General features: G+C 48.7%; 9 protein-coding genes across 9 annotated transcripts; 5 read left to right on the top strand and 4 right to left on the bottom strand.

The window, feature by feature from the left end:
• Positions 1-309: 309 nt before the first annotated feature.
• Positions 310-944, bottom strand: BCR38DRAFT_298186 (uncharacterized protein; the record flags this gene model as incomplete). The annotated part of the gene is made up of 3 exons (XM_040854521.1): positions 310-598; positions 676-818; positions 870-944. Coding segments are annotated over 3 exons (507 nt in total), but the record flags the coding sequence as incomplete, so codon positions are not given.
• A 1191-nt stretch (positions 945-2135) lies between these two features.
• Positions 2136-4420, top strand: BCR38DRAFT_442344 (aminotransferase class I and II). Its single transcript, XM_040860805.1, has 4 exons — positions 2136-2626; positions 2687-3197; positions 3256-3747; positions 3804-4420. Exons 1-4 carry the CDS (start codon positions 2295-2297, stop codon positions 4023-4025), a joined length of 1557 nt encoding a protein of 518 aa, XP_040712958.1. The 5' UTR covers positions 2136-2294; the 3' UTR covers positions 4026-4420.
• Positions 4421-5340: 920 nt separating this feature from the next.
• On the top strand, positions 5341-6995 carry BCR38DRAFT_476628 (glycoside hydrolase superfamily). The gene is made up of 2 exons (XM_040863045.1): positions 5341-5408; positions 5475-6995. The coding sequence occupies exons 1-2, from the start codon at positions 5345-5347 to the stop codon at positions 6707-6709; spliced, it is 1299 nt and encodes a 432-aa protein (XP_040712959.1). The 5' UTR covers positions 5341-5344; the 3' UTR covers positions 6710-6995.
• Positions 6996-8447: 1452 nt separating this feature from the next.
• On the bottom strand, positions 8448-9664 carry BCR38DRAFT_45851 (uncharacterized protein). The gene has a single exon (XM_040862174.1). The coding sequence runs from the start codon at positions 9465-9467 to the stop codon at positions 8835-8837; it is 633 nt and encodes a 210-aa protein (XP_040712960.1). The 5' UTR covers positions 9468-9664; the 3' UTR covers positions 8448-8834.
• On the bottom strand, positions 9665-10456 carry BCR38DRAFT_45855 (uncharacterized protein). Its single transcript, XM_040862179.1, has 2 exons — positions 10016-10456; positions 9665-9956 (listed from the first exon to the last, which is right to left on the bottom strand). Exons 1-2 carry the CDS (start codon positions 10342-10344, stop codon positions 9863-9865), a joined length of 423 nt encoding a protein of 140 aa, XP_040712961.1. The 5' UTR covers positions 10345-10456; the 3' UTR covers positions 9665-9862.
• A 1643-nt stretch (positions 10457-12099) lies between these two features.
• Positions 12100-12622, bottom strand: BCR38DRAFT_442350 (uncharacterized protein). The gene has a single exon (XM_040860806.1). It carries the CDS (start codon positions 12558-12560, stop codon positions 12312-12314), a length of 249 nt encoding a protein of 82 aa, XP_040712962.1. The 5' UTR covers positions 12561-12622; the 3' UTR covers positions 12100-12311.
• A 4725-nt stretch (positions 12623-17347) lies between these two features.
• On the top strand, positions 17348-18448 carry BCR38DRAFT_496444 (S-adenosyl-L-methionine-dependent methyltransferase). Its single transcript, XM_040864751.1, has 3 exons — positions 17348-17717; positions 17825-18158; positions 18235-18448. The coding sequence occupies exons 1-3, from the start codon at positions 17375-17377 to the stop codon at positions 18362-18364; spliced, it is 807 nt and encodes a 268-aa protein (XP_040712963.1). The 5' UTR covers positions 17348-17374; the 3' UTR covers positions 18365-18448.
• A 768-nt stretch (positions 18449-19216) lies between these two features.
• BCR38DRAFT_349446 (alkanesulfonate monooxygenase) lies at positions 19217-20542 on the top strand (the record flags this gene model as incomplete). The annotated part of the gene is made up of 1 exon (XM_040856492.1): positions 19217-20542. One exon carries the CDS (start codon positions 19217-19219, stop codon positions 20540-20542), a length of 1326 nt encoding a protein of 441 aa, XP_040712964.1.
• Positions 20543-22429: 1887 nt separating this feature from the next.
• On the top strand, positions 22430-23356 carry BCR38DRAFT_442356 (O-methyltransferase). Its single transcript, XM_040860807.1, has 2 exons — positions 22430-22464; positions 22512-23356. Exon 2 carries the CDS (start codon positions 22512-22514, stop codon positions 23178-23180), a length of 669 nt encoding a protein of 222 aa, XP_040712965.1. The 5' UTR covers positions 22430-22464; the 3' UTR covers positions 23181-23356.
• The last annotated feature ends 539 nt before the right edge of the window (positions 23357-23895 follow it).

Genomic DNA, 23895 nt, shown 5'->3' on the forward strand with positions numbered 1-23895 from the left:
TGTGCTTCGTGTTCCTTGGATTTACATGCATACTAGACACGATCATTCATTTCATACATGCGAGGACTTGTATCAACCCCTGGCTGGCCGTAGCCCACCATCTACACATTTGTATGACGCAAGACCCTCGTCTCACAATGCACTAGCAACAACACCTACCAGGGCTCCAACAAAAACTCCATTCCATGAGAAAACCACCCTACCAGCTGCACTCTCCCGCGTAGTCCTCGCCGAAGCGCTACCAGTCTCATTCGGCCCACCGTCTGTTGCGCCCTCAGAAGTCACTGTCGACGTCGTCCCATCAGAACCAGAACCTGAACTCGTCCCGCTGATCCCCGCGGGCGTCGGACTGCTCGTTTGCGCCGCGGTAGAATTAGGAAAGAAAGTACTGGTCTCCGAGCCGCTAAGAACCGTAGTACTAGGCGGGGCAGCCAACGTCAACTTGCCCCAGTACAGCTCCGTCCCCGTGAAGGTGCGTACCGCGGAGGTGGATTGGGGGCCGATGAAGGACCCCACGGTAACGTTTGGGGCAATGGACGAGGAGAAGGAGCAGGTTGCTTCTGTGGTGCCTGTGAGGGTGCAATGGTTTGTGAATTCGCTGGTTCGGTCGGTCAGCCTTGATCTCAGCAGGATACCTGCATTGAGATGATGGTGGTAGAAGAGAGATAGACGCACAATGAAGAGGTGACAGAGGCATCCTGTCGCAACGTGCTGGGCCCTTCAACGAATGTCAAGGGGGCAGCGTCCCCGATATAACATCCAAAGTCGGTTGCCGTCTCGGGCGCACAGAAGAGAGTGTACGTCGTCTCGGAGGCATCCTACAAGTTTGAGTCAAGACTATTGGAGTTTGCCATCGGCTACATACTTACACTCGAGATTACGCTACCATACAGATTACCCCAATCCCTTGCTGAGTATGGAGGAAGCCAGGCCGTGATTGTTGAGCTTTGTGCTTGCACCTGTGGGACAGCATGAAGCAGCAAGCTGATTGATGTGAACATATGTGCTATTGAGGCCATCATAGTAGTTTCTGTACGCTGGCTCGTGAAGGAGAGAATCACTATCGTCTATCAATAATTCTTTGCAAAGGAAAACGGAGAATAGTAAGAAGCTAGCTTCAGTTCAAACTTGGCCCTGAAGTTGACGCCCTTCCCGTCATAAGGTAGATATTGAGATAGCATGTTTACAGTCGGCCTGGAGAACCCGGCCTTCCATTCGCTTGAATGATGCCAACAAGAGGCACAGAACGATCCAACCATCCATTGTCAGATTAATGATCGCAGGGGTGCTGGCCAAAGCTAGGGTAATTATCTGCACCAATGATGCCAGCCTAAAATCGCCCGCAGGTAGTCCATAACGCCGCTACAGAACACCGCCGGCGTCGAAGTAACATCTACTATAAAGTGATGCAACTTCAGAGTGGCTGAGCGGGATGAAAACAGTAGTTGCGATCCGACCTTGAAGGGCTGAGCCGCATCATGCATAAGAACACAAGGGATGCGGAGGCTGTGAAGATGATCAAGGGCACGAGGTGGTTGAGGTGTGTACGGGTGATGTAGGCACATTCTTTCAATAATAGCCTGGCTTGATAGGAAAGCTAGAGTAGGCCTAGACTGCTGATGCAAATTGGATTGAGTTACAGCTTGCAAGTCAGTCTCGCGATCCAGGCTTGACGGGGATGATAATGAGCAATTCATATGAGCGGGTGTTTCCATCTTTTTTTCGTGCTTACAGGATCAAGAGCATGACCGGGACAGGCCTCATAGGAAGGCACTATCAAGCTCACCTACGATGGACAGACTGCATACTTGCAGTGATACTTTCCGTACTGTTAGTCCTGAGGATGTGGTTGCGCTCCGAAGTTCGCGAATTGGATGCAGAACCATACTTGCAGTGGCTATTTACTGCCCCAGGTAAAGTAGAAATTCGATTAGGAATTTAATCCGCGGGTGTGTGATGCCTTTTCTTCAACCTGAAGTAGCGGATTGGAAATTGATAATTACACAAAGGATGGACGTGATTGAGGCCGCCTCTCCAAGTCCCGAAGTTGCACCGGGGAACTTCGGCCACCTGGAGAAGGCAATGTATTTAATCCAAGCTCCACTTTAACAACTGAGCCAAGGTACCCCTGACAGGAGCGCGCTTGCCAAATTGATGACCACCAAGCGAACTGACCGTGCCGCAGGGGCTTGTTGAGGAAAAGCTGGCAGTATTGCGCCAAAGTACTAAAAGACGGCTTCAAATGCTGACGCCAAACCAAAATCCGCCCTTCACATAAGACGAACGCCCTGGCAATGGATTTCCAAGAAGCGCAAGGCCGACTACTGGCGTCCTTTGACGAAGTCTCCCATGTCTTCCATAAAGTGCCCGGCAGTGCAATCCTAAGCCGATACATCCAGACCAGCTACCAGAACGACCCTGTACGATCCATTCTCGAGGTCTTTTTGGTGATATTTTTCATCCGGTATCTACTTTCGCCCTCGTATCCCACCCACGGCCCCAACTACGTTAAACTCAGAGAAGAGGAGATCGATGAGCTGGTCCAGGACTGGGAACCCGAGCCATTGGTGCCCCGCCAGACCCCCTTCGAAGAGGCAGAGGCGGATAAGCTGCCAGTGATTGTTGGGTAAGGACCGCTGCATCTCTCAACAATCCTGGTAACGGGGGAACTGACAATGGCTTGCAGACCGACGGGCCCGAAATCGAAACTCTCCAATGGCAAAACGGTCACGAATCTCGCCTCGTACAACTTCTACAATTTCAACGCGAATGAACAGATCAAGGAGAAGGCCATTCAGACGTTGCGCACCTACGGTGTTGGACCTTGTGGTCCTCCGCAATTCTACGGTACCCAAGATGTCCACATGAAGACCGAGGCAGACATCGCTGCATACCTGGGCACCCAAGGATGCATCGTCTACGCGCAGGCCTTCTCCACGATTTCCAGTGTCATCCCGGCTTTCTGCAAGCGTGGAGACATCATCATTGCTGATAAGATGGTCAACTACTCCATTCGCAAGGGACTGGAAATCTCCCGAAGCAACATCAAATGGTTCAATCACAATGATATGGAAGATCTCGAGCGTGTCATGCAGAAGGTCGTCAAAGAGCAGGCAAAGAAGAAGCTGACGCGAAGGTTCATTGTCACGGAAGGACTCTTCGAGATGGTTGGTGACAGCGTCGATCTCCCCAAGCTTGTAAGCAATGCCTGTAAAGCACTATGTGACGTGACACGAGCCTAACGAGCCCTCCTAGGTCGAACTAAAGGAGAAATACAAGTTCCGCATCGTTTTGGATGAGACGTGGTCGTTTGGCGTGCTTGGCCGTACAGGACGAGGACTCACCGAGGCCCAGAATGTTGATTCGTCACAAATAGACATGATCGTCGGCTCTCTTGCAGGACCACTCTGCGCAGGAGGAGGCTTTTGCTGCGGTACACGAGATGTTGTAGAGCACCAGCGCATTTCCGCAGCTTCCTACACGTTCTCAGCAGCCTTACCAGCTATGCTGGCAGTTACCGCAAGCGAAACCTTGAATGTCCTTCAGTCGAACCCCGAGATCTTGACGCAATGCCGCGAGAACATCAAGACAATGCGGGCACAACTGGATCCCCGCAGTGACTGGGTCGTCTGCACCAGCTCACCTGAGAACCCAGTCATGCTTTTGGTTCTCAAGCCCGATGTTGTACGAGTGAGGGAGCTGACCTATGAAGACCAGGAACGTATCCTACAAGAATGTGTCGAAGAGGTAAGCCCATATATCCTATTTTCTCCCAATTTGGTCAGTAATTGATGAAAGTGTAGACACTTAACAACGGTGTCCTTGTCACTCGATTAAAGAGTCTCCCGACAATCCAGAGCATTGGTGCTCCTCGTGATGAAACGTCGAATATCCAGCCAGCGTTGAAGGTCTGTATTACCTCAGGTCTGTCCAAAAAGGAGATTGAAAAGGCTGGAGTTGTCATTCGACATGCCATCACCAAGGTCATGACAAGAAAGCCAAACAGGCAAGCATCGGTTGCTTAGACAATGCCCGAGTGTACCCCTGTTAAGAGCCACCGACCAATAGCTGTCTATGCGGTCTCAAGCTCTAAGATGACATGAGTAGATATGGGTTATTCATGAGGATTTAGGAACGGGACACAAGACGGGTCCATACCATGATAATAATTAATCAATAGATAGCATTGAATGCAAGACGATTCGGACTACTGGTTGTGATCAAGAGGGTGGACTAAATATGGGGATTTACTCCCTTGAAATGTTTCGGCAGCCACGCTGGATCGCACCTTCCGAACGAGGACTATGGATTTCCGAGGCCAGCAACGGAGGGAGACCATGGAGCTGAGCCACGAACATATTTGCCCCGTCGACCACATCCTCCATTACTCGTAACCGACTAATTGTGAAGATAACTGAAGCTCTCAACAACGAAGCAGACCGGGTGGCCTAGTTCGTCCATCCCAACTCGACATTTCACCACAATTGAACCACAGCTTCCAAAAACAATTCTACGCTGATTCCCGCTTCGACCTTCTGTGCATCACCATCCTTCTCATCACCCAGATCAACATCTCTTCTAAACCGATTCACGCAATTTCACGTAGTCTACTCCTTTTCGGGCAATTTTGCACAGCAGTCGTCGGGTACACCTGTCATCACAATCATTCAGCATCACCAACGAAGCACCTTTGGGTAACTCTCCCATTTGGATCTCCAGAGAGGACAGAAAGGTAAGTGCCATTTTAATCATCGTGCCTTCCAAGTCTTGATGTGCGTAGCCACAATTGCGCCACCCATGTCTCACTTCCATGATGTTTTCTCCCTTGACAGCCATCATTCCTTGACTTCAGCACCCTGAGATGGATTTGAGACTGTCAGAGGAACGCGCATTCCACGTGAGGCGTGGCCTCTGCTGCTGAGGCAACTGCCACCAAGAATGGGCCCTTTGTACTCAACTTCTCGTTCTTCGTGCTGTTGACGTGCCACTGACCGTTGTTCTCATCCTCTACGTTTAATATCCTCATCTGCACCAGCATCCGAACTTCTTCGTCTCCTTTATTACCTCTCCTGTCGCTTCTGCGCCTCTAGCTGATGGACATTGTCTGACGGACCGTCCTTGGTTGCGTTTGCCGCATCCATACACACGTTTTTGTTTTGCTTCCAGTCACTCGCTTTACTAGACTTTGTGTCGCTGACCCTGCTGACCCCTTGTCCTGCAGCTGGGGCCCGAATCTTTCATTCAAAAATAGTATTGATACGGAAATATACCCGTGACTTGTCACGCGCACACAAAGTTCTGATCCTGGTCAAAGATTAAAGGCTGTATTGAATATCCACGAACCATGAGCCTCTTCACAGTTTCTCTTGCGATCGCATCCCTGTTGCAGCTATCGACTGCCCAGCCTCGTAAGTCAAAGCAAAGCTACAATGGTGAATCTGCACTAGAAGGACTTGTCTCTAACCGAAACACAGGGCGACGTCATCAAGTCCACCAACACCCTCATCGCCGAGCTTTCCTCCCGAAGCGAGCCAAGCTGACTGTGACGGACACGACCTTCACCAAGCCAACCGAGGTCCCTGAGGTCGTCGTCTACGTCGACCAATATGGCAACCTGGTTAGCACTGAGACCGAGACTATTGTGATTGTTCCGGCCTCCACGGCTCCAGCAGAGGTGTCGTCTGAGGCCCCTAACCCTCCCTCCCCGGTCGCGACCTTGGCCAGCCCGGTTCCTCCTACAGTGGAGTCCGGTGCCGAGCAGCCGACCACTGCAATTGCTCCGGCTCCCGCCCCATCGGCCGGGTCTGTTCCAGAGAAGCCGACTTCTATATCTGCTCCTGCGTCGGCTGTCTCTAATACCACGCCGACCCAGTCTGCTGAACCTGACCCGGCCGTTTCTCAGAACAGCAAGTTGTATGGCGTGACGTACTCTCCGTACAAAGGCATCGGTGGCTGCAAGACGGCAACTGAAGTGGAGGCTGACTTCGCGCTCTTCGCTAAGGACTACGGCCTGGTTCGGATTTACGGTGTGGACTGCGACCAGGTTGCCACTGCTTATGCTGCGGCCAAGAAATATGGCAACAAGCTCATGCTGGGCATCTTCGACATTAGCTCTATAGACCAGGCCGTTTCGACCATGGCTAAGGGCATCCAGGGTGACTGGAGCATGGTTGAAATGGTCAGCGTGGGCAATGAACTGGTCAACAACGGTGCTGCCACTGTTTCACAAATACTCGCAGCCGTTGGCCATGCTCGCTCTGGCCTGAGAGCCGCTGGATACCAAGGCCCTGTCGCAACTGTCGACACATTCGTCGCAGCAATTGCCAACCCCGAGCTATGCAATAACTCGGACGTCTGCACCGTCAACGTCCATCCGTTCTTCGACCCTCATACGAGCCCGGACCAGGCAGGCGCATTTATCACTTCAACCATCAGCCGTCTCCGCAACAACTTGTCGGACTCCAACAAGCGCATCATGGTGACCGAGACGGGTTGGCCGTGGCATGGAAAATCGAACGGTCTTGCGGTGCCTGGGATGGACCACCAGGCTACGGCTCTCTCGTCGATCAAGAGCGCCTTCTCGGACAAGCCAGCGGACTTGATCCTCTTCACGGCGTTCAACGACCTGTGGAAGAAGCCTGAGATGGCTACGTTCAACGCCGAGCAGTTCTGGGGTATGGGAGGTCTCTATTCGCCTGCTGATAAGTAAGGGGGGCGATGGAAAGGACCTTCATGCCAGCTAGCTGTAAATGGTTGCAGCCAACATCATGAGTTCAGGTTTTGCGAGATTGAAAGGGAAGACTTCTATTTTTTGTGAAAATGTTCATAGTGTATTCTTGTTCGCGAAAGTTTCCGGACGTTGATCAATGAATCATTCAGAACCGACTTTGCTTTGTCCGTGTCCAAAAGCTCCTGTATTATCACGTCCGTGGTATGATCCATCGAATTGACTGGACTGCACTTTTTATCATGGTTATACTAATGTAAGACTAGAGATTTATCACACGCTCCCGGTAATACAAATTGATTTAGTAGTGTCTAGTGAGACAAGAGCAGCTAGGCGTTACGTGTACCTTATATAGGGTCACCACTACAGATTATACAGTCAGGAACGAAATTATTCTTAGCAATAGCCTTTGTTTTACTCTATTTAAGTTAACCAAGTATTTGATCAAATAGTCAAATTCGCCGTGTATTTCATGTCAAACAGAGAAACCCCACCGCTATATTTGATTTGATTGATCGGTATGCTGTGCTGGCCCTGTGGTCCTTGTCCTCAAGTCCGATGATGACATTCAGAGTTGATAAAGCTATTCATTTGAAGTTGCACCGTAAACGAGATAACCGCCTGGCTTACCAAGGCAATGCCAATGTTTGGAGTCATAATTGGTCTACCGGTGTGTACTTGTGCTTTGTTGTAACGGTGAATTGATACATGAATCGATTAGAATATCGCTGAAGAGTGACATCACACAATATTGCAACGCGAAAAAGTTCATGGTATATTATCTAACACCCCGTGGAGCACGTCCTGTTGTAATTATATAAATTGCAGATTTTCTTCAAATTTCCTTTGTAAACAAAGATCTAGTTTGAGGCTGATCTTGCTTTGAATACCGTTGAGACAAGGTCTCTGCCCAAAGATTTTCGCACATGTAAGGTAGTAGTAACATGAACGCTTGCAACGAACATGTTACCCTGTAAGTGAATAGTACATGGAGCTAGCTCGCCCCTTGCCATACGAACATTTCTATTTGTATTCGAGATTGGATCATGAAAGTTGAGATTAAATCTACCATATTTGATAACACATTGACTACTTCGGTCATCAGACCATTGCAGATCTTGTACTCAGAACCGCACTTGATACAACTCACATTCTGTACCCTGCCTGACAAGTCCTTTCTGGCAATTTTGCCAAATTATCCCTCCTTGTCGTTTGATCTCAGCTGGCTCCCAGGGGCTGGCTCAGAACATGCTCCTGGTTGACGGTTGGAATCGTCTGGGGTCATGCAATCCTGTCAGCAAGAGTTTGGACATGTCACTCCCTCAATTAGAAGGTTCCTGCGTTAGCGTGATGGCATTGTACTTGGCCACTACCATTGCAAATATCGTCACCGATGTGATAATGTTTATCTTTGCCGACCACTTTGATAATGAAGCCCAATATGTTCAGAACCTAGAAAATTGGTATTCTGGTTGTTTTCACTTTCGAAGTATCATCGAAGCAAACTTGGTTATCACCTACGCCTCCATAAACTTTTCCGTCATGCCGCACCTAGCATCAGAGACCCCGCAGCTCTGCCATCATGAATATCTGAGTGTCTCAGCATCACAATTCCTATGCTCTGTTCAATGGTGACAGTGAGATTGGCTCAATGGGAAATGATACCAAGGTTGGGGCCAGAATGTGGGATTTCATGGTGGATTAACACGAGAGAACATTGTGGCGCCTGGATGACTAACTTATGCTTCTCATTCAGCAGGGAAATCAAATAATTCACATGAACTCTGCATCTACTATGCATATTATTCTCAGGCAATCTCCCGGATGAATGTCGTGCGCTTCCAGTCGTCAAGATTGGAGTAATATGAAGCACAAGCATCTTCTCTCAGAGCACAAAATGGGTTCCTCGCCTCCGTGAAAGTCCCGCATCGAGAAAACTCTCGCAATCTATCCTCATCGTCATCTTCAATAAGATTATTCAGACACTGATCGTCACCTCTACTCAACCCATTCACGACATTTCGTAGATCAAATCTAGGCGATAGCCACGAATCTTCCTCGTGTACTCGACGATAGGTCAACAGCTCGGCTTGAATCGCTGCCCAAATCATGCCCAAACTTTTGCTGTCGCAATAAATGATCTTGGGCCATAAGGTTGCTCATCGTAGTGAATAACACTATCACAGCCCTGCATGCGGTCATTCTCGTGGTCCGAATCTTCATGGTCGGTGTTCGAAATTCTAGCATCCGCTGTGCGGTCGTTGTCAACCTTGCCCAACGAACGCTGGGTTATGTTGGATTGCAAGACGGCCATGAATGCTTTCCAGCCCAATTGTGCCCCAGGCGTCCATGAATTGATTATTTCAATTGGAATGCTTGATCCGAGCTCGGCCGCGTCCATGGGCGAGTGTTGGCACTGATCAGGTTGGTTATGCCCCAGAAATTCTTGAATAGAAACCTCCACCTTAGTGCAGGGATCGGCACGGAACGTCAGGAGACAGACTAGGCATGCGACCATGCCAAAAAGGGTTTCTCCCAGTATTCCAGAATTGGCCAAATGGTAAGTCGCCAGAACCAAAGCATGGACGGCCATCCCACCTAAAACATCGCCGATATGCAATGGCAAACCACTTGCACAGATGTATGGCAGAATGGATGCTTCCATGCGGGTGGAATTTTCGGATTCCCAGAGGCATACAGGAAGCGGACACATGGCGAGTCCGCGTCCTACCTTCCACATGGGTCGACCTCTTCTCCAGGGATTCGGCCTTGCTCAGTGAAGGCGTCACTCAAGATCCTCGCTTTGTATCGAAGAAAACGTAGTACTCTGAAGGCCTTGGGCGAGTGTGGTCGCGAGACCAGGAGCAGCTTCTTGGGCAGGCCATTCATTCCAGGTGGAGTCGTCTTCTATGTTGAATTGTTCCTCAGCTTCATCCTGCGATTTTGGTGGAGGTGAATCTATTCTTTCATAGCTTATCGTCTCTTCACAGTGAATTGCCCATCTACACAGCTGTGTAGGGCTATTGAGCGTTGAATTTAACTGAACGGGGGTCTGTGCTGCCCCCTGCTGTTCTTCGTCAATTTGCAGGTTGGGAGTTGTTGAAATAGATTGTCCCGCAAAGGACTTGAAGTTGATCAAAGACGCAGTCTAGATCTTGGCCCCTTTCCCCAGTACTTGGTGGTCATGAATGAGTACGTCCAAAAGTCATGCAACCAGGTTGCTACAGTCCTAACCGGGTTTCATTTGTCAGAACCGAGTCATGATGATAGCTGGAAAGAGAGCAATACTTCCTCTCCATATTTCCCATCTGTGCCATCAGGTCCTTCTCCTTGCCCTCCAGGAAGAGCTTTGCCCTATCTGCCAACACCTTCCGTTGTACCAACAGTATCGTTGGCGATAATCCCTGTTGAGTTGGCGATGACGAATAGGTAGCTTCGGGACTATTCACGGTGAGGTAGGCTGGAGTTGTAGGGCTAGCAGCAGAAAAGCCACCCATGTTGCGAACCAAAGCCTCGTAGGGGAGATCCCGTTGAAGAAACCTGCGTTGCAGTTCAGGGAGGGACCATTTCAACATGATGCCAGGGCATTGGTGGTGACTCACAGTCCTGTTTTCCATGTCAAAGATAGGAGATCATGTCGAATACTATCGTTGTTGTGCCGTTTGAGCTGTTTCTTGTCCACTGCCTTTTCAAAGCCGCCTTGATTAATGACAACATTAGATGTGCTGACACACTCTGCCTTGCGACGTTTCCAAGGACTGTGGTGATGGCCTTTTTCTCCTCGGTGGTCGTTCTCTTCTTGATACCCCACTTATGGAAGTGGTACCGATATTGACGGGCTCTACAGGTCAAAGTTATTGTCAACTCTTGAATTGAACGAGATATTTGAAAACAGTGCAACTGACTGAGCTTCGAAGCTGTACTCGTTTTTCATCCGCTGTACAAGATGGGCAATCTTGTCTTTCTCCTCCATATAGATCCCTATTATAGCTGGTTTGAGGGAATCCCATCGTTTTTCATATGGGATATGCAGGAACTTTTGCACTGAGCCTTCAGCTTGCGAAGATGCCACTGAGCCCGGCTCCATTGTCCTTGGTAGTATCAAGTTCGCAGCCAAAATGAGAGCATGCCGTTTCGAGTTATGAAATTTGAGAAGAGTGACGTGAAAATCTGGACCCAGAGATAAAACAGCGTGCGGACACGTTTAAATATTGCTTTTTGGGGTTTTCTGAGCTTGAAAATTTAGGCAAAAGCCAGGCGACCAAATGGTAAGCACAGGAACGCCTGGTCTTGGCACTTCCATATCTTTTCTGCCTTGTAGATAGATCTGCAACTGGTCTATCCTGTTGGGGCTAGGCAGAGCCGAAACAAAAGGCGAGTGGCCAGTCAGGGTCGTTGTCTTATTCAGACACATGGTTAGAACGGTGGCTTGCAGAAACAAATGGAGACTGGTCAATCATGGTGCGAAACGTGACAACACAGTGTTACAAAGGCGCTGCAGGCAGCTGCAGTCTGCTGCACTGTAGCCCTGCACTCGGGCTGTCAAAACTCGTGATGATCAACGAGGTACTACAACCGAAGAACAAAAGAAGAGTGGCTAATAAGGACGGAGCAATTTCGCCATTCGTCGAGTACCTCTTTTCCCTCCAACCGCTCTGCTGTACTTTGCTTACGTATTCCGAGATAATAACCTGATACAAATAGAGACTGTCCAACTATACCTGGGGAAAATAGAAAGCACAAGCCATCCGGCAAGATCTAACCTGATACAGGTGTGATTTCTCTTCTGGCCGTGCCATTACGTGCCATTACACGAAACCGGTCCCAGTTCTGCTTGGGAATCTGCGCTGCTTGGGTTTAAATGTGAGAGATGTCACAAGGGTTGCTCTTCTGATGAGTAATTTCTCAACAATATGACCCAATTAAGTCCACTCTTTCTCATCGCCTAAGGTCACACCGATACATTTTCTCCAGCAGCTTTGTTACTCAGGGGTGATAGTTCTGCTCTTCGACCAACCTCAAATGCTTATTAAAAATTGTTTTTAGAATGACTATCATGAACCTAATGACACGGTTAAACCCCCATATTAGCATCTTTGCCTATGCCTATATGAGGCTTAAGAGAGAGGATGCCTCCTCACCCTTAAGAGACGGTGAAACTCATACCAAAAATGTGTCTCGACTTGTACTTGCCAGAGATGGTCCGTGTGTGGCCACCACTACTACTTGATTCCAACCCACCAGCTCTAGCTTAGCTTTCCTCAATACTGTGGGATTGGTGGCCTACAGTCACGTGGGATACGGGCAAGATACTTAAGTACCTTTGTGCGGCTTGGACCCCCCCATCTGTACTTCCCTTCTTCACCTTCGTATGTAGCTGGAATACTAGTACCAGTGCGATCCCACATGGTAGCATCTCTCGGTCGGGAGTGCTGGCATTCCTGAAGGCTCATCGAGGTCGCCGTCACGATGATTATTCGACCGTTTCCTTCGATTAATTCGGTAATCGCACGGCGGACTGTGTGTCTAATCAAGCCGTTGCAGGAGACAGGCTATGTACCTACCCCAGGTAACGCAACAAGGATTAGAGGACTGTGTGTCCAATCGGCTGTGTGCCAAGGCTGTGTACCAACCTGATCGACTGTGTGTCAACCATTGGACTGTGTCTCCCCGAGAAGGCTGTGTGCCAACTCAATCGACTGTGTGTCAACCATCGGACTATGTGTCCCCGAGGAGGCTGTATGCCAGGGCTGTGTATTAAGACGAAGATAAGCGACCAAAAGCCAGAGGGCGCCGGCGCCGAAGACAAGAAAGCTATCATCAAGAAGATCATCGAGACGTATCTAGACTGGGGCCACTTCACCTTCAAGCTGGCAGATGAGAACAAGCTGGCCGGTGACGACAATTAGGAGTCGTGGAAGACAAGCCTACATGTGTTCCTCTCGGCGATCGGATACGAGGATAGCGATACGGGGTACTTCACGACAATCGACGAAGCGAAAATAGCCGCCGCGGTCATAGCCAACATCAAGGATGATGCGAGTGCATATGGGGTGTGAATTGTTGTATTGGGAAAGGATGGCCAGGTCAGCTATTCTGGCCTGGCAGAGCTCTTTTATAGCTCTTATCTATCTTATCTATAGCTACAGGATAACCCCCCATGGGGTCACGTATCAAAGGAGGAGCCGATAGCCGTCATAGCCGGCTTAACCAAGGGCTCAGCGATACTAGCCATGTTACAAAATGCCTGCCAGAGCTAAGGAACAGATCAGAAGATAGAGCTTTAGAGCCAACTACAGTACCTAACCTGGAGTGGTACGAATAAGTCTTCTGTTCTAGACCATATTGTAGAGTTCAGGCGCCTAGTCAGACGGAACGAAGAAGTCAAGATGCCGACGAATGTGGCACAACGGATCATAATATTCGTTAATAGCGTTAGAGAGAACGCTACCGACTGGGCTAATCGTATGAAGTCAACGTTACGGCAGAATACTCTCTCTATCGACCAGGTCTACGCCGACTTTACTGCTAAATTCTGCGATAGTCAGGATCAGAAGAATAAGAGGCTAATAAGTAGTTAAAGTCGTAGCGACGGCAGAGATATAAGTAAGGTACGCTGCTACACTTGTAGTAAGAGGGGGCATATCGCGAGGGACTGCAAGGACAGGAAGACCGGCTCTAACGACGATGACGACGGCGAAGCTAAGACGTATCGCACGGTAGCACCCCCGGGACTCAGAGAAATACTTGGAGAGAAGTTCTATTGAGGAATAAAAGGGATAGTTAGCTAGAGAGCGATGACGAGGATGGGAATAGCTTCATAAGCAAGGAGGTCTGGCAGTTAACCTAGGCCAAGAGGGCGTGTGGGATTAGTGGCTGATGCGTGCACCTAGGGGGGAGGATGCTATAATGCAGCAGTGCGCAACGTTATAGTATCTAATTGAATGGGATTCATCTAACCAGTGGGTCCCCCTACCTTTTCGTATCAGTGGCCTACAGTCACGTGGGATACGGGCAAGATACTTAAGTGCCTGTCTGCGACTTGGATGTTACACGCAAAGGTGGTCAAAGATTTGTGAGGTTGTAAAAGCATGACATTCTATCTAGTCCTATGGAGCACGAAGGTTGGACTTAGTCCCGAAGGGCTAAGTCACGTGGTAACCTTGATGGTCTTGGCAAAGCCCATCAAGGTTGCCTAACATTGGACCCCCCCACCTGTACTTCCCTTCTTTACCTTCGTATGTAGCTGGAATACTAGTACCAGTGCGATCCCACAAATACATCACAATTCTATATCCCTCTGTGTGCCTCGACAGTACTTGATTTAAGCTTGCGAGATTTCGACAATAGTCGAGTCGGCGCTACAAATAACCTACTTCAGGTCTTGTTTCGTTGGTCTGGTCAGGGCGACAAGGTTCTCGATCTTTCTTTCTGTTACACTCCCGGATAACTGATCTTGCTAATGATCTTGTTATTCGTCTCCATTTTCTTCACCTTAAACCTGCAGGTATACATTGCCCGTCGTCAATATACTTCGCTACAAATACTATATTATTTTAAGGGAAATTAGCTTACAAACGCTAATTCTAACCCCTACGACCCTTAAGGTTAAATAAATTCGGCGTAGGGACTTCTGATAGTGTAGGTTCTATAACTTGAGGCGGCCTTGATAGTATTACGGTATATGAAATAGCCTGCTTCGTCCCGTCTTCAATAGGGATACCTAGCTGATTCTAGGGGTTTATCTTACGATTCTGGTAGTGTATCGAGGCTGCTGTACGGTCAAGACCTTAGCGCGGCCGCCACAGTAGTGGGAGGCGAATAATCCGCACTTAGTGTTAATGTTAACTGCTGAAGAAGATTATTTAAATCGGCCGGCTGCACCCTTAATACTAACACCTCTAGCACGCTAGGCGCCCATAGTAGGGCGAGTAGTTGGAGAATACCTAGATGGGAAGGTACGGCCAAGCGTAGGGCTACAAAACCCCGCTTCAAACCAGAAGTAACCATCATAAAGAAAGAAAAAAAAAACATCTCTTTTTTGGCCTTCATATAAATCTTACCTATGGCCTTTTTCGTGGCTTGCGATTAAAACGCGCTCAAGAGCTTTTCTAGGGGGATCCTTCATATCAAGTTACTGAACTGAAAATTAGGTTAAGTGGGGTCGAGACTAGTTGACCGTGATTTTAGTAGACTTTGAGTCATTTGATTCTCGTCAGACGAACTGAAAAGGTGTAAGCCATAGCGAGTTGAGAAGGAGACTTATCCAGGGCTATCCGATTGAAGAACAGTTGGAAAGGATTTGTATCTCCAGCAGCAGAAGCATGAGAAATTGCAGAATATATAGCCAAGCAATCCGAAAATGTTCATAATGGGTAGCTCGAGTGTCGAATTTGTTACTACTCAACTGCACTACTCGTTATAAGTTCGACACATGCAATATGAGGAGAGTGTGAGAAGAGTGTACTCGATGCATTTATTGAAGAGTTGTTAACTTGTCAAGCTTGAAAACGAATTAATAAACTTGTTAAAGAAGTCCAGAGCGAGGTCCTGGATGAGAATACTCACTGCCGCACACCATTGTAAGCGATTTAACAACGTCTCATCGAACGTTTGAGGTTTATAATTAATGGACAAGTACGCTGTCTACGGACAGAAGCCATTTGAATGAGAACTGACGCGATAGCGGAAAGGCACGACAGAAAGGGTTTCGGGTGACGCATAAATAAATATAGATACTTTTTGAACACAGGGTAGTTTTCGATGGAGGCGTAATATATACTAATTATTTGAAATTTCGAGCGTGAAGGTGAAATATGAAAGGTACACCTGGACTCACTTCGTTAGGAAAACTGAGAGGTTTTTAAATCTGGTTTATTATACTGCCTTATAGAAGCCTGCGGCTTATGAAGGCAGTGAAGTAGCCTAGCTACAGTGTATAAAAGAGTAATAGGGGATTATGCACCTATAAACTCTCCTAGGTTATTAAAGCCCAGGAAGAAGGGTAACTTCCGTCCCGCTTTTATATCCGTAAATACTTGAAAAAATCTTTCCTTCACAGTCTGGCTATCATTGGCATAACTACCAAATCATCGTAGCGATTTTTGTACTAGCTAGGTAGTTAAGTAGCCCTTTTCTACCTAGTATACTATTACAGAGATTGTACAGAGACAGTGATACGCCTTTAAGATCTGTCTGAAGGATGCCTCTTTCTCTACTACATAGTTTACAGTAGAGGGTTAGGTAGGCAATATTTTGGTTGTAGTAACCGCAAATAAACGTACTATCGGGGCTATTACCTAGCCTATACCAGTCGAACCGAGGGTTGCTGTGTAGATACCACATGTTCCTAGGTGATATGTACCTATTTTACATCACGTTATACATAACCTGATAGAAGTTAGAATAAATGAATCATGTTGCATTCTTTCCACCATGCATGTTCCGGGTAAATGACACCATATAGCAGACGAATCCTACACAGGCGGATCTTTAGCAATTTCTAACAAAGTATACGACAAGGTGATTGGTCTGATAAGTGCCGATAAAGACACGCCAGCTCCGAAAATATGATGACTGGCTCGTTTTTGGGTCCATATGCAAGTTAACAGCCGCTTGTAACAGTGCAAGGGCGACGAGCTCTTTCCCGCTGACAAGTAACACCAAGCCACGTGAGCGGCTTAAAAGGCTCCTTGGCCAATGATGCCTGAAAATTAAATTGAAAGGTAGAAACCTTGTGCTTCCGGATATAAGATGTCTCCCTCGTCGCAGCCTTCTTATTCGGTATGACCAAGCCACAGCGTTCGCGAAGATGCCCCCAGACTATGAATCCCAAACAGAAATGGACCACAAAAAGGCCCAGAGCCGCAAAGAAGGAAGGGAAAGCGGTACCATATCTCAGGACATATCGAGAGACGCAGGGTTTCTCACCGAGACGCGCCACCAAGACATAGAGGGATACAGCAGCCGGTCACTAGAAGGAGAAACACCCACCAATAGCGACAATTTAATGTCCTACTCAGGACTGCCAAACTTCAAAGAGACGTATGCAGGTACGCTTCCGCAGCCTGTCCCAGCACTGCAATTTCTTCTACCAACTCCAGCAAGCGGACCGCCAGGGTCATCTATCCCTTCCGTGGGCGGCTTTACGCTTGAAGTGGATGACGGACCTCTTGTACACATAGATGGGCAGCCGACGTTAGTAAACCGTCCCTACACAGCCCACCTGCACCTCCACTCAACCACTTACAGGGGATGCTCCGTCGTAGAGCCAGATGCCGTCTTGAGACCGGATGGGAGATGTATGCTACCCTATTCTACTACATGACGTAATTTCACGAATTGCCATTGGCATCTTTAATTACTAATCTTTCATCGTGCCAGTGTATCACGGATACCAACAAGGCAGTACGTTATGGTCGTCATATGTACCTATAGAGCATGTTTATACTAATCAATGCAAGCATAACTTATGCCCAATGACGGCGTAAGTCCTTATATATTATGCTGAAATGTTGAACCAGCGTGCTTAGCACCCACTAGGTGGAGCAAGATCGTTTAGGTAAACCCTTTTGCCGCCCAACTAATGTACAAACCGGACGTGCATGCTAATCGAGACTGATAGATCTTCAGCATGCCATATGCACCATGCTCCTTGAAGGAAGGCTGGGTCTAGCTCCAGTACAATCGCCAGAATATGTCTTGGACATCGCCACGGGGACAGGCATCTGGGCACTCGAATACGCCGACCAGAACCCAAAGTCAAAGGTTGTTGGCACAGACTTGAGTAGGATACAGCCTAGCCCGTGGGTAACGAATTGTTCGTTCGAGCGGGAAAACTCGGAAATGGCAGAGTGGTTATTCCCATACAAGTTTGACTACATTCACCTCCGAGCCGTCCTTACCTGTTTCGACGACATCACGACGGTCATTAAGAAGTCGTTCGACCACATGAACGCAGGGGGGTACATTGAGTTTATGGACCCCGGCGGTCAATTTGGCTACTCAGATCACACATCAAAGGGCAAGTTGACATACCCTTGGGAATGAGGAAACAGGCATCAAATAAATTCGCTAATCTAATTACCTTTGCCTCAGCTCCCGCCTTTGAGCGCTGGAATGAGCTCTTTGCGAAAGGTGCTGCCGCTATCGGCCGAGACATGCCCAGGACGCGCCTTTACAAGGACTACCTCTTCGAAACGGGCTTCGTGGACGTGGTCGAGCGGCTTGTGCCCATGCCCATCAACCCCTGGCCCCCAGACCCTGGTTTCAAGCAGATGGGCCGGTTTGGTGAGCAGAACATGTTGAAAGTCATCGACTCGCTTCGGAAGCTCACTGGGCTTGCGGGGCTGACCCCCGAAGCAACGGAGGAGCTTATAGCGCAGGCCAAGAGAGAGATTGGTGATAGGCGGAACCATACGTATTTTCCATGGTAAGTATGATATTTCCTTGGGGGCAGAGATGAGGGGGAATTTGCGCTGAGAATACTGCTGATATTTGGGTGGTAGGTATGTCGTATATGCGCGGAAGCCACATCCGTGGGAAACAAGAGACATGGATACTGATGCGTGGGCCCCGGGGCGAAAAATACCTACTGAGGAAATACATGCGGGAAAGGGCAAGCAGGTGGTTCCATAGGAACAACGAAAACCAACCAGGTTGGCATACTGGAATATAGGGGAGAACCAAGTACATACTTTCAACAACATCTTAGTACACGAGTAACGATAAGTTGATCTTTATATGAAGAATTCATTAAGAGTATAATGTAGAACACATAAAAACTATGACAAGTCACAAGAAACCAGCACTTTTCATCAAATTTCATGCCTCTCAAGAGTATCTGAGTGCACCAAAAGCTCACTGTTTCGTCCCGATGCACTTGTTAACGGAAGTCTGCAAAATCTAACGGCAACCTTCTCAGTTGCGGATTCTCAGATAAAACATACCCGAAAAATTCGCTAATGAAAGCCGACTTATACGTATCTCTTGGTGGAATGGTGGAATATGAACGATAATCGTCTGAGTATCACTGGGAATGGGACTAGGGACAGCGTTGCTTATTTTCAGGCCATCCACGAGCGTTCATGTTAGGTACCTCAGTCGGTAAGTCCCCTCTACGTGCACTGGCTGTATACCCACTCGATAAAACATGAAACTTCCGTAGAAACTTTTCGTTCTCGTATCGACTTACAATTGGAGTTCTCTAGAATCCACCGGCGTTGATCATGAAATCACAAGGAGTTACCCCTCACTTCTGACTGCACTTCCCGTCAACCTCTCAGAGGGCAATAAAGTTGCGACACTTTGGCCCGCAATGACAATATCTCTTGGATTACTAATACTTGACCACCTATCCGTACCTTCGGGGTGTTTTGTCAGCTCATCGGGACCAACTAATAACGGCGATACCCCATCATGAAACCTGACAACCAGCTTATACCAGATATTCAGATTATTTCACCTACGCCAGGAAATACCAAAATAAAGATGACTGAATCCAAGCAATTGCACCTCACGGCCTTCATGCGCCCCGTAAGCCTGCACACCGGCGCCTGGCGCTACCCAGGCTCCTACGCCGACGCCAATTTCAACCTCACTCACCTCAAATCCTTCATCCAGAAGCTCGAAGCAGCCAAATTCGACGCCTTCTTCATGGCAGACCACCTCGCGGTGCTGAACATGCCCGTCGAGGCGCTCAAACGCAGCCACACCGTCACCTCCTTCGAGCCGTTCACCCTGCTTTCGGCCCTTTCTGCAGTAACGGACAGGATCGGCCTCGCGGCCACGGCTTCAACTACGTATGATGAACCCTACCACATCGCGCGCCGCTTCGCCTCGCTAGACCATCTCAGTGCCGGCCGCGCGGCGTGGAACATTGTCACCACGGCGAACCCGGACTCCGCGCGGAATTTCGGCCAGGATGAACATGCTGAGCATGGAGAGCGGTACAAGCGGGCCCGGGAGTTCTACGACGTCGTTACAGGGCTGTGGGATAGCTTTGCCGATGATGCGTTTATCCTGGACCAGAAAAGCGGCATTTACTTCGATCCGGAGAAGATGCATGTCCTGGACCACAAGGGACCTGAGCTAAAGGTTAGGGGGCCGTTGAATATTGCGAGGCCCGTACAGGGGTGGCCCGTTATTGTGCAGGCTGGGCAGAGCGAGCCGGGACGCCAGTTGGCGGCAGAGACGGCTGAGGTGGTTTTTTGTTCGCCGAAGGACTTGGAGGCGGGGAGGGCGTTGTATGGGGATATTCAGCGGCGGATGGGGGAGGTGGGAAGGAAGCGGGAACATCTTAAGATATTGCCCGCTGCGTTCTTTGTTATTGGTGATACTGTCGAGGAGGCCAAGGCCAAGCGTACTACGCTCGATAGTTTGGTCCACTATGACAGTGCTATTGCGTCATTGTCGGTTGCGCTGGGGCATGATGCGTCTGGGTTTGACCCCGATGGACCGCTGCCGCAGATTCCAGAGACGAACGCTAGCAAGACTGGCCGGGCGGGCGTCATCAAGCTGGCTGAGCAGGAAGGCCTGACTGTGCGGCAGCTTGCCCAGCGGTATGGTGGATATTCTGGGCTGGCCTTTGTGGGCACGCCTGAGACTATTGCAGATGAGATGACAACTTGGCTGGATCAGGGAGCGGCGGATGGATTTACTGTCGTTTTCCCATTTCTGCCTCAGGGGTTGCATGACGTGACGGAGCGTTTGGTGCCTGAGTTGCAGCGTCGCGGGCTGTTCCGGCAAGAGTATGAAGGGGCGACTTTGCGTGAGCATCTTGGCCTTCCGCGGCCTAAGAATAAATTCTTTCCGTGATTTGCGTGGCGGCGTCGGATGAATCTCTTGAGGTATGTTATACTGCTATACCGTATGACTCAACAAATGGTACATAACAAGCTTGGGTTCGTCACAGGTGGCACTTTGGGAAACAAGAAAGTGACGCAAAAGGGTGTGCATGACGTAGCTGGCTAGAATGCATTTGCTCTTCTAATTGTTAACTTGAATAATAGAATGATTAAATTGGTTAAGCTACTGGGTTTTACCATGGCTGTGGCATAGGATCAGTAATTGGTTTTGACCTTGCAGGGAAATCATACAACTTGCTGGGATTCGAGCGCACCGTGCGTCTGGATTATGATTATCGATATACGCAAGGAGGGAAAGGGACAGGGACTGACATATGGAAGCAGAGGGTACGGACGAAGGAACAAGTACGACAGGAGAATTTCAAAGAGACTGCTTTCGACGAGTCTTGGCAATACGGCAGAAGAGGACGGTGGACGAAGGAAGATGCGGACATATCTATATAAGGCCCTTATGGCCACAGTTCACTCCTTTGGAAGTCTTCAGAGGTCAACACACATTTAATGAAATACAATTTGCACAATTAGTCCAATAGCAGTAACCGGCCGTACTATTTGAAAAATGTGCTCTGTGCCAATTGGTCCAATTCAAGTCTTCGAAGACAATGTCGCTTCCACAGCATCCCTCCGAGAGTCTGGCATGCCTGAAATTTGGCGCAGCACGTTCCTCGGACGGCCCATCGAAGGAACGTGCAGCGAGATGCAACTCGATGGAGGGTGTGCTATAGAAAAAGTGCTGGCCCCCGCCAGGTTCTGTGCGTCATAGACGAAGAGTCGTTACGAGATCGCTGCGCTTGCAAAAGACACTGAAGCGCTGATAAGGAGTTTGAATCGTCTGATAGGCAGATGAGATAGAATTGTCATGAAGCCCTACGTCACTTGTTAAGGCCGCATGGTCGACTCGGAAGAGGATGTGGAGGTAAAACCATCAGCGTGGCAAATATCTACAATTACTGCAGGTAATGAAGGGAATTAAATAAAACGTATTCTATCATGACGGCCAAAAGGACTTTGATTTGTGCATCTTAAAGGGCAAGCATTACTCTTGATAACTGTATCAAATCGAACTTAACCAAATCCAAAATTGAACACTCATCACCTACATAGAAACCAAGGCGGTGAACATAAGAAGACGTAGAAGACGAATGAGTTTCTTCTAGGGGTATGCTCTAGCCGAGTGAGTAGAAACCACAGTACTAGTAGTAACATGACCCACACATCTTGTTTCCTTCAACTTGTCTCTCATCAAAATGAGCTTCTCGACGCAACCCAAATGATCCGCTATCTCTCAGACCAAGGAAATCAAATGTACAAAGAGTAACAACCCCCTCCCACGGTCAGGAGATGGTAATCCCGCATATTATCAGTTCCAGTCATAATGATCTACCATTCCGTTATCAGATTCGATCGCTGATCTTCGATTCGCAGTCCGATGCTCGCGAATACTGTGCAGCGAAACAGGTCATTTGATGTAAGCCGGAGAGATGTCATCCCGATTTCCGGCCCCAATATAGCCAACTCCATTTAGACCGGAGCTCCGAAGGTGTATCGTAGATCGCGCTCTTGCGGTTTTAAGGGTAGGGCCCGGAGCTTATAGTCGGAGCTAATGCAAGATACTTACCGTGTAAGCCATCCGTCGATATTGCGCAATCCCGACCAAACATCTTTATTCGTTGATACTGCAGTAGCTGCCTATTATGGTCCGATTCAAACAACAGTGTCAGAAACTCCTTGACTTTTGTGCCTCCCGGTCGAGGAGCTTTTAAGGTTGCATACATAAATGAACACCAACTGTTACTCTTCTATATATTCAAAGTATGCACCGAATATTCCGCAGTGGCATCGCACATTCCCTACACACCCAGACGACCCTCTGTAAGCCAAATTCCAGACACATTTTCTATACCTACCTAACATTCAAGATGTCTTACTCTTCCACCGACAAACTCAGCCAAGCCTCCACCATCGACTCCCTCGCCCAATCCACCCTTCTCCGCCCTAATCCGCACCTGGCCCATGCCCTTTCCAACTCCCAAAAGCATGGTCTACCTCCAATTGCCATCTCCCCACTCCAAGGACAATACCTATCCGTCCAATGCCGTCTACTGGGCGCAAAGTCCGTGCTCGAAATCGGCACTTTAGGTGGCTACTCCACCCTCTGCTTCGCTGAAACCGGGGCCAAAGTAACGAGCATCGAGATCAACCCTCGTCACCAGGCCGTGGCACTCGAGAACATCTCCGCTGCTGGTCATGACGCCGAGATGATTCTCGGTGCCGCGCTGGATGTGCTCCCCAAATTGGAGCAGGAGGGAAGGAAGTTCGATATGGTGTTTATTGATGCGGATTGGGAGAGGCAGGGGGAGTACTTTGATTGGGCTGTTCGACTGACGCGGGCGAAGGGGGGTATTTATGTGGATAACGTGGTTAGGCAGTTGTTGGAGAGCGAGACGACGGATGCTGGGACGGAGTCGCTAATGACAAAGGTGGGGAGGGATGAGAGGGTGACAGCGACGCTTGTGCCGACGGTTTCTTCGCATAGGGGGATGGCGGGGGCAGCGTTTGATGGGTTTTTGTTGGCGGTGGTGCACTAGGCATTCTATTGAGAGGGATATCATGGAAGGCTAGCCTTCTATCAATCAATGCCATCCTAAATTGGTTCAGAAAATTTTGGCCCCTAACGCCGCACAATTCATCCGACGTACACTATTCGTTCTTTTCCATGGTTAACCCGTTGCCTTCTGATAAGAGAAAAAGAACATTCTGTCCGTCTTCTTTAGTCTGTTCCATACTGGATTTGCATCTCACCCCCATGATCATATTCCCGATAATGTTTCTCGCGCTCCACAGAATGTATTTCCTGAACCTCTTCTTCCTTGTCTTGCCATCCACAACGTTCTGGACATTACTGTGGCCAAAGGTCGACCCTTCGGCCTTGTGATGGTAAAAAACAGGGGACGTGACATTCATCCAGCTTGTCTCCCACCCACAATGGACTACTAGTTCTACTGTAAATAACAGTCACCCTCTTTGTCTCTGCTCTAGTAATTTGGTTTTTTTGTTGCAGCCACTCCACCACAGTTTTACTTTTGTTCCTTTTCCATATCACTTACGCGACTGCATTGCATTGTTATCGTTGCTACACGCCCTAAATGCTCCCATTTTCATATGCAGATAATTAGCAGAGGACGCAGCGCAACTCAAATATATAGACATATCGCACCACACCTCCACCCTTAGAATTAGCAACAGAAAGTGCCGAGTTCTTTATCACCCTGCTGACTTGCTTCTGAGGCGGTTTCGTGGACA

Source organism: Pseudomassariella vexata, assembly GCF_002105095.1.
Source record: "Pseudomassariella vexata strain CBS 129021 chromosome Unknown BCR38scaffold_11, whole genome shotgun sequence".
Taxonomy (NCBI): domain Eukaryota; kingdom Fungi; phylum Ascomycota; class Sordariomycetes; order Amphisphaeriales; family Pseudomassariaceae; genus Pseudomassariella; species Pseudomassariella vexata.